Below are 11659 nucleotides of genomic sequence, written 5' to 3' on the forward strand. Positions count from 1 at the left end.
CATTCCTGTCAAGGATAGCAAAGAATCAGTTCTTGGTGCAGAAGGAATGGGGCTCCATTTCCAGTCCTGCCCTGTATCTGATTCCTATTGCTTATATGCATTAATCCTATTTATGAAGAGTCTGGCCAGCCGAGCTTGGCTCTTCCTTCACAATCAAGAACACTGTGAACTTCCAAATGAATTCATAATTGCTAATGGTTTAGGCAATGTGGATGGTTGCTGACTGGGTATTTCTGACATAGCATCAACACAGCTACAACTTAGAAAAGCTTGCAATGTGCCAGTGCACTGGGTTGCATTTGAATTGGTTTCCAACACTTAGAACAATAGCATACCATAATTTGCCTGTTTAAGGAAACCTTTTTCCCTTCAAAGCTCTTCCTTTGCCAAATGCAATGCTCTCAGGGGCCTCAAGCTGCACACACCTTTTTCTCCTCATAGTACATGTAATAGATGAACAGGATGCTGTCCCGCAGGCCGTCGCTCCCGGTGAACTGCTCTAGTGCAACTCGCACATCCATCCATTTATGAGGCTTCCAATTCCTCCACCACTGCAAGGTCCCAGTTTTAACCCAAACTGACTGCAAAGCAAACACAAATTTACAGGAGAGGGGAAACTACATGATTCATCTTATTTCTCCCAAATACTGATTTTGTGACCACAAGTAACCTGTACAGCAGGCTAGTCTGTATCGTATCAGTTAATTCTGACACAGAATGTACCAGAGTGTTCATGAAGCTGAAGACAAAAGAGACAAAACTGGATGGAAAGGCACCAATTATAGTATGTTCCTTGTTATAACACAGTTTCTGTTTGGACTTCAAAGGCTTCTGATGTGATCTTTTAAAACTTGCTTAAACCCCTAGAGTCCAAATGTTTTTAATCACATTAAATCATTTGGCAATTAGCAATGAAAGGACCAAAAATGTGAATGAATCTGAGAAAAGGCAAGGAATCATAACAAAAGGAACATCGAACAGAAGTGCTGCTATTTAAGTGCTGCTATTGATGTTTGCATCATTGCTTTATTGATGCAAGTTGCATTGATGCCTCAATGGTCACGGAGAGGGAAAGTTCACCTACTTGAGTCACTGTTTCAATTAAGAAATCTCATCCTGTGGTGGAATAATTCATATAATGTTCCATTGTTGCAAACATTTCTCTGTGGATTTTGAGGTTTCAGTGTATTCAGAGAATGCTCACCAATGCTTCATTTGCTCCTACAAAACTACCAGCAAACTTTTAGATAAAGACTGCTCCATGTTTGATAAGCTGCTAGTTTTCCACAGGGAGCTCAGAGAGTGATAATACAGGAAAGTTGTCACAGACAGAAATAAGGACAAGAATACAAAGCTGACAGTAAGTTCAGATCAGTACATCAGAAATGTATTATTGACGTTCAGTATCAAGAGAGATGTTTAGCAGATATGTGTCCTCATTGCTTACCTGCTCAACAGCCTGTTCATAATGCCTAAAATTCTCCAGTTCCCGCTTTGTCCTTTCACTGAGCTGCTGAAAAATCTGCTTTCTCCAGGCTGCTGTCTGAGCTGGAGTGATGGACAGAGTCAGAGACTGCACAGAGGATGACAAACCTAGAACAGAACGCAAACCAATAAACTCTGGTGAGCTTTGAATACAGTTATGTCAATGATGCTTTGAACACTCGACTGATTCAACCCAATCTAACATGATTTTTCTAATTATTACACTTTGGAATCAATTATTACAGCCAAAGTTCATAAGTGATGCATAAAAATGGGACCAGTAGATGATGACATAGAATATTTCAAAGGTATAACCTTTGTTGGGAGTTCTGCAAGATAATTAGGTAATACAATGCTTTAAGAGTTACACTGTTATTAAATACTGGGATGCCACAGTTCGTGGTTTGTTTTGAAAATACTGTTCTATTCTACTGTCTTTCAAGAATTTAAATTTTAAAACCTGTTGCAGTTGTCAGCTGGGGTTGACACATTGATCCCATTCACAATGCTTCTGAGGAATTCCTCTATCTTACCCTTGTCTCAGTAGGAATGAGACATTATTTGTGGCAGTGAGGCAGTTATTTGTGGCATCTGCATCTCTCAAGAGAGCCTTCTCACTGCTCTCAGTTACTGTTCAGATACGGGTTTTGTCTGAAACAGCATTTTCAGTGCAATTTAGAAAAAGATGCAGATCCAGCACACATTATTTCACAAAATTCTTGCAGAAACTCAGAGAAAATACTGCCTTTAAATTTCTGTATCTCAATCCCCAAGTGCCCTACAGCTAAATACATGCAGCACTGTCCTCAGACATGAAGTGTATTAACAAACTGCAATAAAAATAAATGGATTATCAGACGTTTTGTGCCATGGTTTTGTTCAAAAAAAGCAAATCAACATTCTTCTTGAAGGGCATATTGAACTGTGACTGGGAATTAGGATCTGTTGAGGTGACTGGTCAGTACCTGATGGAACAGTGAACCACTTCAACGGGCTGTGCAAATCCACAAGACAGCCTCCCCCAGACACCCAGGCCCACACTGGGTGCTCATCAGCTCTGTACTGTTCTTCAGCTCCCACCGAGAACATGCCAAGGGAAGACAGGCTGGATGTTTCTGCAAAGGTGCTGACAGAGAGGACTGGATGCTTTTGGGCCTCCTTCAAGTCAATGTTTGTCCACTGCAGTTCTGCAGAAGGATTTGGGTTTGTGGAAGATTCATGCATTTCAACATTAGCTTTCTTATTGGTAGTCGAAGCAGCGCTGGTTTCTCCTTGATCAGAGTTCAGTGGATCCACAGTCAGATTTGCACGTACTTCTGCCATCTGGTTGCCTGTGCTGTTACCACTTCCGCTGGCTGCAGCTCCCATCGGGGGAGTATTGGCAAGGTTCATGGGTACACTTGGAAGCTCTGTATCAGAGGAAGTATCTGCATCACCCTGAATGACCGCATTTGTTTGGTTCTGAATATCATCAGTAAAGAAACAGCCAGCACTGAAGGACAAATAGATAATTATATTAACTAGTATTCAAAGCATTCTAGATTAGCACAGGCCATAGGCCACAGACATACAGAAATCAACCTAGCATTTCACTTTTAGGAGGGTAAGAGCAGAATTATTTTTTAAAGATCAAACTCTATAATCAGGGGAAACATTCTAACAAGAATGTGGCAGACCAGTCTATTAAATCTGACATACAGGAAGATACTTCATTGGTCTTTTCCATCAATCGGTGGTGTTGGCTGCCTGCAACTCTCAGGAAAACACTGAAGCAACATCATATTTTCTCAACATGAAATAACAAATAGGATGTTTTAAAGCCCATTATTAACTTTATGATTGTCTTTGCTAGAGAGGGCTTCTACTCAGAGCACACTCTGACTCAGACACGTAGCTTCTGCAGCACTCCCAGCTTCATTGGCATGTCTTGAACAGCCAAAGGCCAGGAGTCAGTGGGGAATTACCTATTTAATCTCTCTAGGAAAGGCAACATGGGGTGACACTCAGGAGAAGGATAATTCCTAAGCAGAGTTCAGATTCCTTCACGATATTTCCCAGGTAATATTTTCTCTTAGAGGCTGGCTCCTGATAGTGATAGTAAAGCCCAGAGAAACATGCTTTCCTGGAAGCATGCACTGAATTCCAAAGTGGGAGTTTCTGTTTCTACTTTGAATGCAACAAACGCTGCTCGTTGTTACTTTTAATGGCAAAACACGCAAATACTCTTTGGCATACATAATGGACAGAGGTACCTTCCCAACTTCTCTGACACTGCCCTATTTGAATGTAAAGAAATATCTCCTAGCATTGAAACTCTTGGTGTACAAAGTCTTGAGCAGATATTTGACTAAGTACCTGAGCAGACTTGTTGAGCTCCCGGTCTGAGATCTGTCACTCTCTCGCCCAGACACAATTGCCTTCCACGTCTTCCCACTGAGCTCACTTGGTGTCACACCTTGACGAAAATAAACTGCTCTGTCATCACTACCAATTCCCCAGACCTAGGGAAGGAAAGGGTTTGTGAAGGAAATGGCATGGAATCCAGGTAGGTATCAGCTACAAAAAAAGGTGCAGTGGATAAAAATTCAGCACAAAAATCTGCTGGACATATAATTTTCCTTTTGTTTTCTGCCTTAATGCTGATACTTTAGATGCAGTTTAAAATTCTGTACCATCCAGAGAGAACTGTTTGCACCTGAATGTGCCATACAAGAGAAATGCTGGCTGTTATCTTCTGGTGAAGAATTCAGCCACACATTCCTTCCTAGCAGTGGAAGCACATGGACCTCTTGTTCAGCTGTCCATACTGGCACTACTGACAGTCCTCACCACGTGTGAATACTGCCTGTACTAACTGGAACATCAGTATCCTCACAACTGTTATACAGCTGTCTTACCTGGTTATTTAAGCCTACAGTTATCATCATCATCTCTCCAACCATTTCAATCCAGCTTGTCCCACAAGGATTATGTGAGTTCACTCCTCTTCTAAACCACACCTACAACAACAACAGCAGCAGAAAGTCTAAATTTTGCTCCTTCTGCATCAGGAGACAGACAGCTGGAATTTAGTTTCTTTAATGCATTATTCTTAATCTCTAATACTGTTTTGCCACACTGCCTTAGAAGTCACTTATCTCCATGGTTCTTTATCAGGTAAAGATAAAATAATTATTTTAATAGTAGCTAGACTGTGTGTCCTTGTGACCAACTACAGCCAGAACAGGCCACAAGGAAACTTCTTGTTATGACTTTCTGTAACATGGTTTGTTTCTTCACCACTGGAAAAGTATTTCTATTACACATCAACTGTAAGCTATTTTTGGTGAATCTGAGTGGCCTTCTAAATAGTATTCCTGTGTTCAAACCCTAGGAGCAGGGTTGATAGAAGGAACTGTTTTCAGTGGTAAAGCTCTTTAAATTGTCTCCCTTTAGATTAGTTTCTACCAATCAGGATGTGTGGGCTGAATACCTGGAAAAAATTCCATCTGTATTTAGCATTTAGTAATGGCAAGCAGCTACTTTGGGAGTTGTTGGCTGAATCATGCAATAGACAGTGTTCTTGACCATCCTGTAGCAGATCTGAAGAAAAACATGCTAGCTTATCTACATTCATGATAGAGGTTTTGTTTGGCAGATGGAGCAGGCAGGACACAGTTACTTTGAGTAACTGACAAGTTAATCATTAAGCCAATTAAACAATTATTTAAACTGCTACACATACACATAATTCATCAATGTTCTTGAATTCAGGATGAAGGGGTTTCATTGCTACCAGCACAAGAGCACTCTAGTACATTCTTCAAGACTTTAAGGCTCCCTGCAACTCGATGATCCTTGAGTCCCTTCCAACTTCAGATATTCTGTGATTCTAAGTTAAAACCCCAGCAAGGAAGTTATCACACATGCAGATAACAGATAAGTCACTTCACAGATATGGAAAAAACCCTATATTAAAAGGCAACCAAATGCGAACACTTGCAGTAGGAAGATTAAAAAATCAGGCCATACAGAGAAGCATAGATGAAAATAGTTCCTCTGCTGCTTTTGATGCAGCCTTCAGGCCATGAGGCAACAAGCCTGCACAGCTGGAGTCCCTTCCATTTCAATGTTTAACACCCCTTAGAAGTAGGTCCCTTTCTACATCTCCCACCTACCCACCATATCTGTCTGACCCGGGTTTAGAAAATTTCTTCCAAGAGAAAAGCAAGAAATCTCTCTTAAATTAAAAGTAACTACATATATCACAAACTGCAGAGTATTCCCATAACAGCAAGGAGGACCTGAATTCCCCAAACCATGGAAATAAGGAGTCCAAATCACCAACATTTCCTATGAAAGTTACATGCCTGTTTGAGAAAAGCAGATACAAAAGGAAAGGAAAAAAAACAGAGCCAGAGCATGACTCCTCTTACTTTTCTATCTTTTGTAACACACCACACCACATCAACACCCACAGAGACATGCATAATCCCATTTTCAGAGCTTGGAGACTCCACAGTACTCCAGGAAATTCCTGCAAGAAACAAAACCCAGAAGGTATTGTAGGTTAGTTTCTTATTCAACACTATATAAATCAAAGGGACTTCCAGCTAAATTTAACAAACTTTACCTTGAGGGTTATTCCTATCAATTCCTTCTCTCACAATAGCTTGCCCTTCCCAAAGAGTTGCCCAAAGGAGGTCATATGGTCCACAGCTGATCTGTACAACTTCACCAGGAGTGGTGATTAAGGACCATGTGGAACCTTCTGGATTGTGATGGCAGACATTTTCTCTGTACCATACCTAGACAAGTTTAAAAAACAAAACAAATAAAAGTTTGAAAAATATTTCTGTAACAATGAAACCATTGAGACAAACTGGAAAGAACAGTTCTCATTTAACAAGATTTTTTTAATGCAGTGTATACACTTTGACCTTTAATGGTATTTTTTGATGTTGATTATTGATAGTTGAAGACTATTTCCTTATGTACTAAAGGAGGAGGCTTTTCTACAGACTAGCTTTTATCATGGAAGCAAATCTGGATTGAGTACAATAACCCATTGCTACAGGTTCTGTGTATATTTAAACATTAAAAAAACACTTCAGTGTATTCAGGTCATGTTATATAAACCAAGGAAGAACAAATACATAACAAAAATGTTACTGTTAGATGATAGCCTGACTTCACTTTCACTGAACAGAGCTTGCTACAATATGGGTAAAAAATTCCACTCTCTGTACAGCCTTCAGTGACATCCAGTCTGTATGCTAGTCTTGGTCCTATTGTCTGTGCACTTTATAGATAGCTAAAATAGGAAGGTCAAACATAGACAGCATCCTGTGGTAGCTGTATGAGTGCTCCAAAACATGACTGCTGAGTGCTAAATCCTCATACTTAAAAGGACTTTATTTCTCTGCGCATTTTACATGTCAGTCAAGTATGCTTGTAGAGTGAAAGCCCTCTAGCTTTCACCTCCTCTGCCAGCTGCACAAACAGTGTATTTCCTTACCAACATAAGATAATAGCAAACTCACCTCATTTTAAAAGCATTTAACCCTTTTCAGTAGCAATTTCTATTAGAAAATGTAGGGGACATGCACATACCTTTCCCTGTAAAGAAACTGCCCATACTGACAAGCGGCCAAGAGGCTCATCGGTGATTTCCCATCCTCCAACAGAGATGTCATTGAAAGGGTCTGGCAACTGATCTGGATCATCATGTGATACAATCTGAAGAAAAGAGAGGGAAGATTGGGAAAAGAAGAGACACTACACATAGATGACTGATTTGGCTGGTGGCCTAAATTGTTTCTTGCAGATTGGTTTATGTATGGCTTAATCAAGTGGCTGAGCATGGAGATTTTTCCTCTCGTTCAAGGTTGCTATATGCAGAGAGAGGGGAAATGCTGCTGAAGCAGGACAAAAGTCTGTGTTTCATCCTGTAGATAAGGCAATTTTTACTCATGGAATAGTGCATACAGACATTCTTTGAATTGGAAAGCTGGAACATCACAAATTACAATTTTTGTACATTCTTAAAGTGGAAAAACAATTACTGAAGAACAGTTACTCATACAGATAATGGACACAGCTGGTGACTGATGGAAGACAGGTGCCACCTTGAGAGAGAGTGTTTTGTTAAACAACCAAAGGAAGTTAAAAAATTGGTTTGAAATTTGAAAGGAGCTTAGCATCTATCACCAACTGCTTTACCATGAGATTTGGCAGCTGAGTACCACAGTTTTCTATGAAAAAATCCCAGCTTTCCACTTATACTTCCAAGAATTACAAGTTGGAAGTCAAAGAATCCAGGTCCAGCCTATACAGCACTGATAAAAAACAAATTTCCCTGCACTTATGATTTGCTATTGCAGAAAATCAGTTTATCTAATATTGAAAAGATATCCAGAACCTTTGCCCAAATGTCCCGTGATTTGTATCTCCTGTATCTGATCCACCTCCTGCGTCTGACACAAGAATTCCATTTCTTATCCTTTGTGTAGGTGCTGGGGAAGTCTATGGCATAAGTCCAGCCCTGCAAACAGAGGTTTCCTTTCATGAAAATCAGGACCAAGGGAAATCCTGAAAACATAACTCAGAACAATTCTGCCCAAGAGTCACTCCTACAAATACAAGTTACTGTATCTATCTCAACAGCCCTGATTAACAGATCATCTAATTCCATGGATGATTTATTAATTGTGTCCCAATTCCTTTGCATGATATAGACAGAACAAGCAAGACATAGCAAAGCATTTTACTTTTTTCATAGTAAAGATCTTAAGTAACAATGAAGAAAAAAGCTTCTGTAGAAGCTTCTATAGACTCAAAGGTCTCCAAGCAAGATCCCTCCTTATGCTGTATTACAGTTGAGCTATTTCCCAGAAAGAAGTGAAGGGAAGTTAAGTGCCTGTTATTTTTACAGACATTATACACTTCTATAAAAGTATATTGTATTTTATTTTACAGACTAAAGATTCCCAGAAGAGATCTCTTTTTGGTATTGTTCACCTACCCCTTTCTCTGTTGGTTCCCCTCCAATATTTTCATCCACATACCAGTCAGACTCCCACTCCCAGTGTGGTGAGGGAAGTGTGAAACTATCAAGCTGCTGATGTTTTAGCCCGCTCACATCACTCCACTGCCAGCGGTCACTGGGCAGTAACTTCTCACAAAAGCCACCAACTGGATTCCAGCGCTGCCAGAGATAATAAACAAAATATTTTATTTGAGAGCACATTATCTTGTTGTACATCTGCAGAGTCCTCAATGGTACATTTCTTTTATTCCGTGGTAAAACAGGAGTAAAATCCTGGGGTGAATGAGAAAGTGCTCACACTCTAAGCTCCTAGCTAACCTCATCTTTAGAGGAAGCTTTTTTAAGTATCAAAGAAGGGCTGACTTTAGAGGTAGCCCTGACCAAGGCATTTTCAGCTACATAAACAGGAACATCTGATGACACATTTTACTACAAACAGTGCTTTTTTCTTTGGTGATGTGTGGCACCATGATATTGCAGCGTTAGGATAAGGCTGCAGAGATGGCCCTGGGATCTCTAATCTAATCCCTGTGAGAACGATGACTCGCATCTTGCCTGCACCAGAAAAATAGCACAGCTTCTGTGCCAGACACTCTGTCAAGATAACTGCATCAGTAAATCTTCCTTGTATCTTATGTTGTACCAAGAGTTGGTTTTTTTCCAAATTTGGCTTTAATCCACTACAGAACAAGTAACTTGCTGGGGTTTTCACCAATGCAGCTGTGATTTTTTCCCCCCCCACATAGAAATATTGGTAAAATCTGTCATGTAATTTTGTATTACATTTTAGGGCACATGCAAAACCAGTGCTTAAAAATCGTCCTATAATTTTTATGGAAAATATTATTTACTTCTACTAGAAATCTGGCTACATTGCTTTGCACGTTATCTGTAACTTATTTGTGTTTAATTTTGTCATTGTTTGCTCTTGCAGAATATTTCCTTTTGTGCTTTCTAGTATTTTGGTTTCCATTTTTTCATAACCTAGAACAAACGAAACAGAAGTTTCAAAATAACAAATAAAATACATTTTAAAGTTTTCCATTTTTAAGGAACATGTTTACCTAAGAAAAGTAACATTCTTAAATGGCTGGAAAAGTTGTATCAATGTTAAATAATAGATAAAATTAGTTTGTTGTATTTTTACCAATGTAGATAAGTTAATGTCTTTTCTCAAAATTTGTTCCATTACCCATTAGAAAGCACAAGAAAATCCTTTGATTTTCTCTCTCAAATAACGTCAAGTTCACTTAAAAACAAAGAGATAAATTTCCCTTTAAATACTATTTTAAATACATTATTTTGAAGTGCATAACATAGGAAAGATCATCTTAATGTTTCTATGCAAAAAAGCTAGCAAAATTGCACTTCAATGGAGAGTTATGCCTGTATTAGAGAAGTCTTAGAAACACTAAAAAGTAGCGTTTTCTTAAGACTAATTTATTTCAGATAATGTATCTTTGTTGCTTGGAAGTTACACTGGACGTTCTCTTGAGGGGATTGTGTATTTGTCACTAAGGAAAGGAAAACATTAGGTGTAAAGGGTGGGCATTTCAGTCTGCAATGGTTTGCATCAAACAGCCCACAGCACACACTGGCACAGCTCTTGGTAAGAGCAGGGAGATAGAACCTTCCTTTGGCAATTAAAATAGTAAAAGAATAAGCTGCTTTCTGGTGTATACATGCTCTTCAGAAATGTCAGGTAAAAAAAATGGAAACAAGTAAAACTGAACAATCTTCCTGAGAGAAAAAAAACATGCAGAGACAGCTGATGTATGGATTTACTGTCATTCCTTCCTGACGGGTGTGTGGCAGTGTGACAGAGGTACCCGTGACCTGTCATACCTGGTTCTCATAGGTGTCTTCCTGGTACCTGATAGGAACGTCACCTGAGAACACGTAGGTGTACACTTGATGGTCACAGGCTATTCCCCAGCAGCACTGCTTGACAGCAGACACCCGTTTGAATTCCAGCTGTGTGTCCTTACAGAGCTCCCAGTACTGGCCAACAGTAGACAGAGTGTAAACCCTCCCAAAAATATCAACAGCCCACAGAAGTGAACTGGGCATGGCCATGTCTGAAAGACAAAAAAGAGGTATCAATGGAAATGACAGCTTAAAAAATTGATCTTGAACCTACTGTAGATCAGTCCTGCTCTGAGGCATTATCAATCAAATTAAACAAAGATGTAAAGAATTATCTCTTTTAAAGAGCCCATACAAAGCTGGCAGCTGAACCTCTTTCAGTTGGAGCAGTTACACCTCTTTGATGGCCCTGAAAATACATGTGAAAGACCTTGCTACCAGCATGCTATTGTCCATTCTACAAGAGACAGCTTTGGCAGGCAGAGGACAGAAGTTGACATTGAACTGAGATGAAGTAGCAGACAGCTTTGCTCTGAAGAGACGATGCTAGTGGTGCTACACACATCTCAGTTCCACAAAGCCAAGACATCTTGTGGCATCTCCTCCTCAGCCTTCTCTTGGCATAGGCCAACATAGATACACTGGCACAAAGGAAAAGGTGTGGTAGGGAGCTTCTCCATAAGCAAGCATTTAGTTTTAATCCATGGACATATCACCTACTGGTGCCAGGAAATGCCTTTCCAAAGCATTCTGGTGACCACTTTGGGATCTGAGATTTATTTAATATACATAGGTGTGATATTTATTAAAATATACACAGAGTGTGGTTTGACAATGGAGATCTGGTTGAGTTCCATTCCAGTTCTATCCCTTACTAACCTGCCATTTTCTGGGCACTGCAACTCTACCCTTTATGGAGGGTGCAGCATTTCATGTGGGGCAGGTGTGTGCCAGTCCTTTTAGAAGAAAGGCCACTGTGTTTCTGTCACTTGGCCTTCTGAATGCCATTAAACTGAAGAGATTTTTGTTGCTCTGTATGTCTGACAGTCGGAACTATTGATGAGTATTTTGAACTTTGCCTCCAGATCTAGTAACTATGCAGTGGGAGACCAGGAAGGGAAAGGTAGGGAAAAGGACTTGGATCCAAAACAACGAAAAAAAAGAGGAATTCTTGCTTGCATGTCAGCATGGAACATTGCTGCTTGGTTGTCAAATGACAACTGTGCGTTCAACATGAAAGCCTAAGGAGACTTTTGTGCCTGCTTTCTGGCTGATGATAAG

The 11659-nt window shown here is 39.9% G+C and overlaps 1 protein-coding gene across 1 annotated transcript in view; it reads right to left on the reverse strand.

Annotated features, from left to right (window-relative positions):
* The window catches only part of TECPR1 (tectonin beta-propeller repeat containing 1), a 20115-nt gene extending 9527 nt beyond the window's left edge, over window positions 1–10588 (reverse strand). Inside the window, exons 1-11 of the mRNA XM_010003257.1 lie at window positions 10358–10588; window positions 8489–8671; window positions 7886–8008; window positions 7078–7203; window positions 6098–6272; window positions 5901–6001; window positions 4383–4484; window positions 3841–3986; window positions 2451–2977; window positions 1448–1593; window positions 426–581 (exon numbers count right to left, since the gene is read on the reverse strand). Coding sequence (XP_010001559.1) covers window positions 426–581; window positions 1448–1593; window positions 2451–2977; window positions 3841–3986; window positions 4383–4484; window positions 5901–6001; window positions 6098–6272; window positions 7078–7203; window positions 7886–8008; window positions 8489–8671; window positions 10358–10588 — 2016 coding nt within the window. The remainder of the gene's footprint in view (window positions 1–425; window positions 582–1447; window positions 1594–2450; window positions 2978–3840; window positions 3987–4382; window positions 4485–5900; window positions 6002–6097; window positions 6273–7077; window positions 7204–7885; window positions 8009–8488; window positions 8672–10357) is intronic.
* Window positions 10589–11659: the final 1071 nt, after the last annotated feature.

This window comes from Chaetura pelagica, unplaced genomic scaffold (genome assembly GCF_000747805.2).
Source record: "Chaetura pelagica isolate M959 unplaced genomic scaffold, ChaPel_1.0 scaffold138, whole genome shotgun sequence".
Classification (NCBI taxonomy): Eukaryota; Metazoa; Chordata; class Aves; order Apodiformes; family Apodidae; genus Chaetura; species Chaetura pelagica.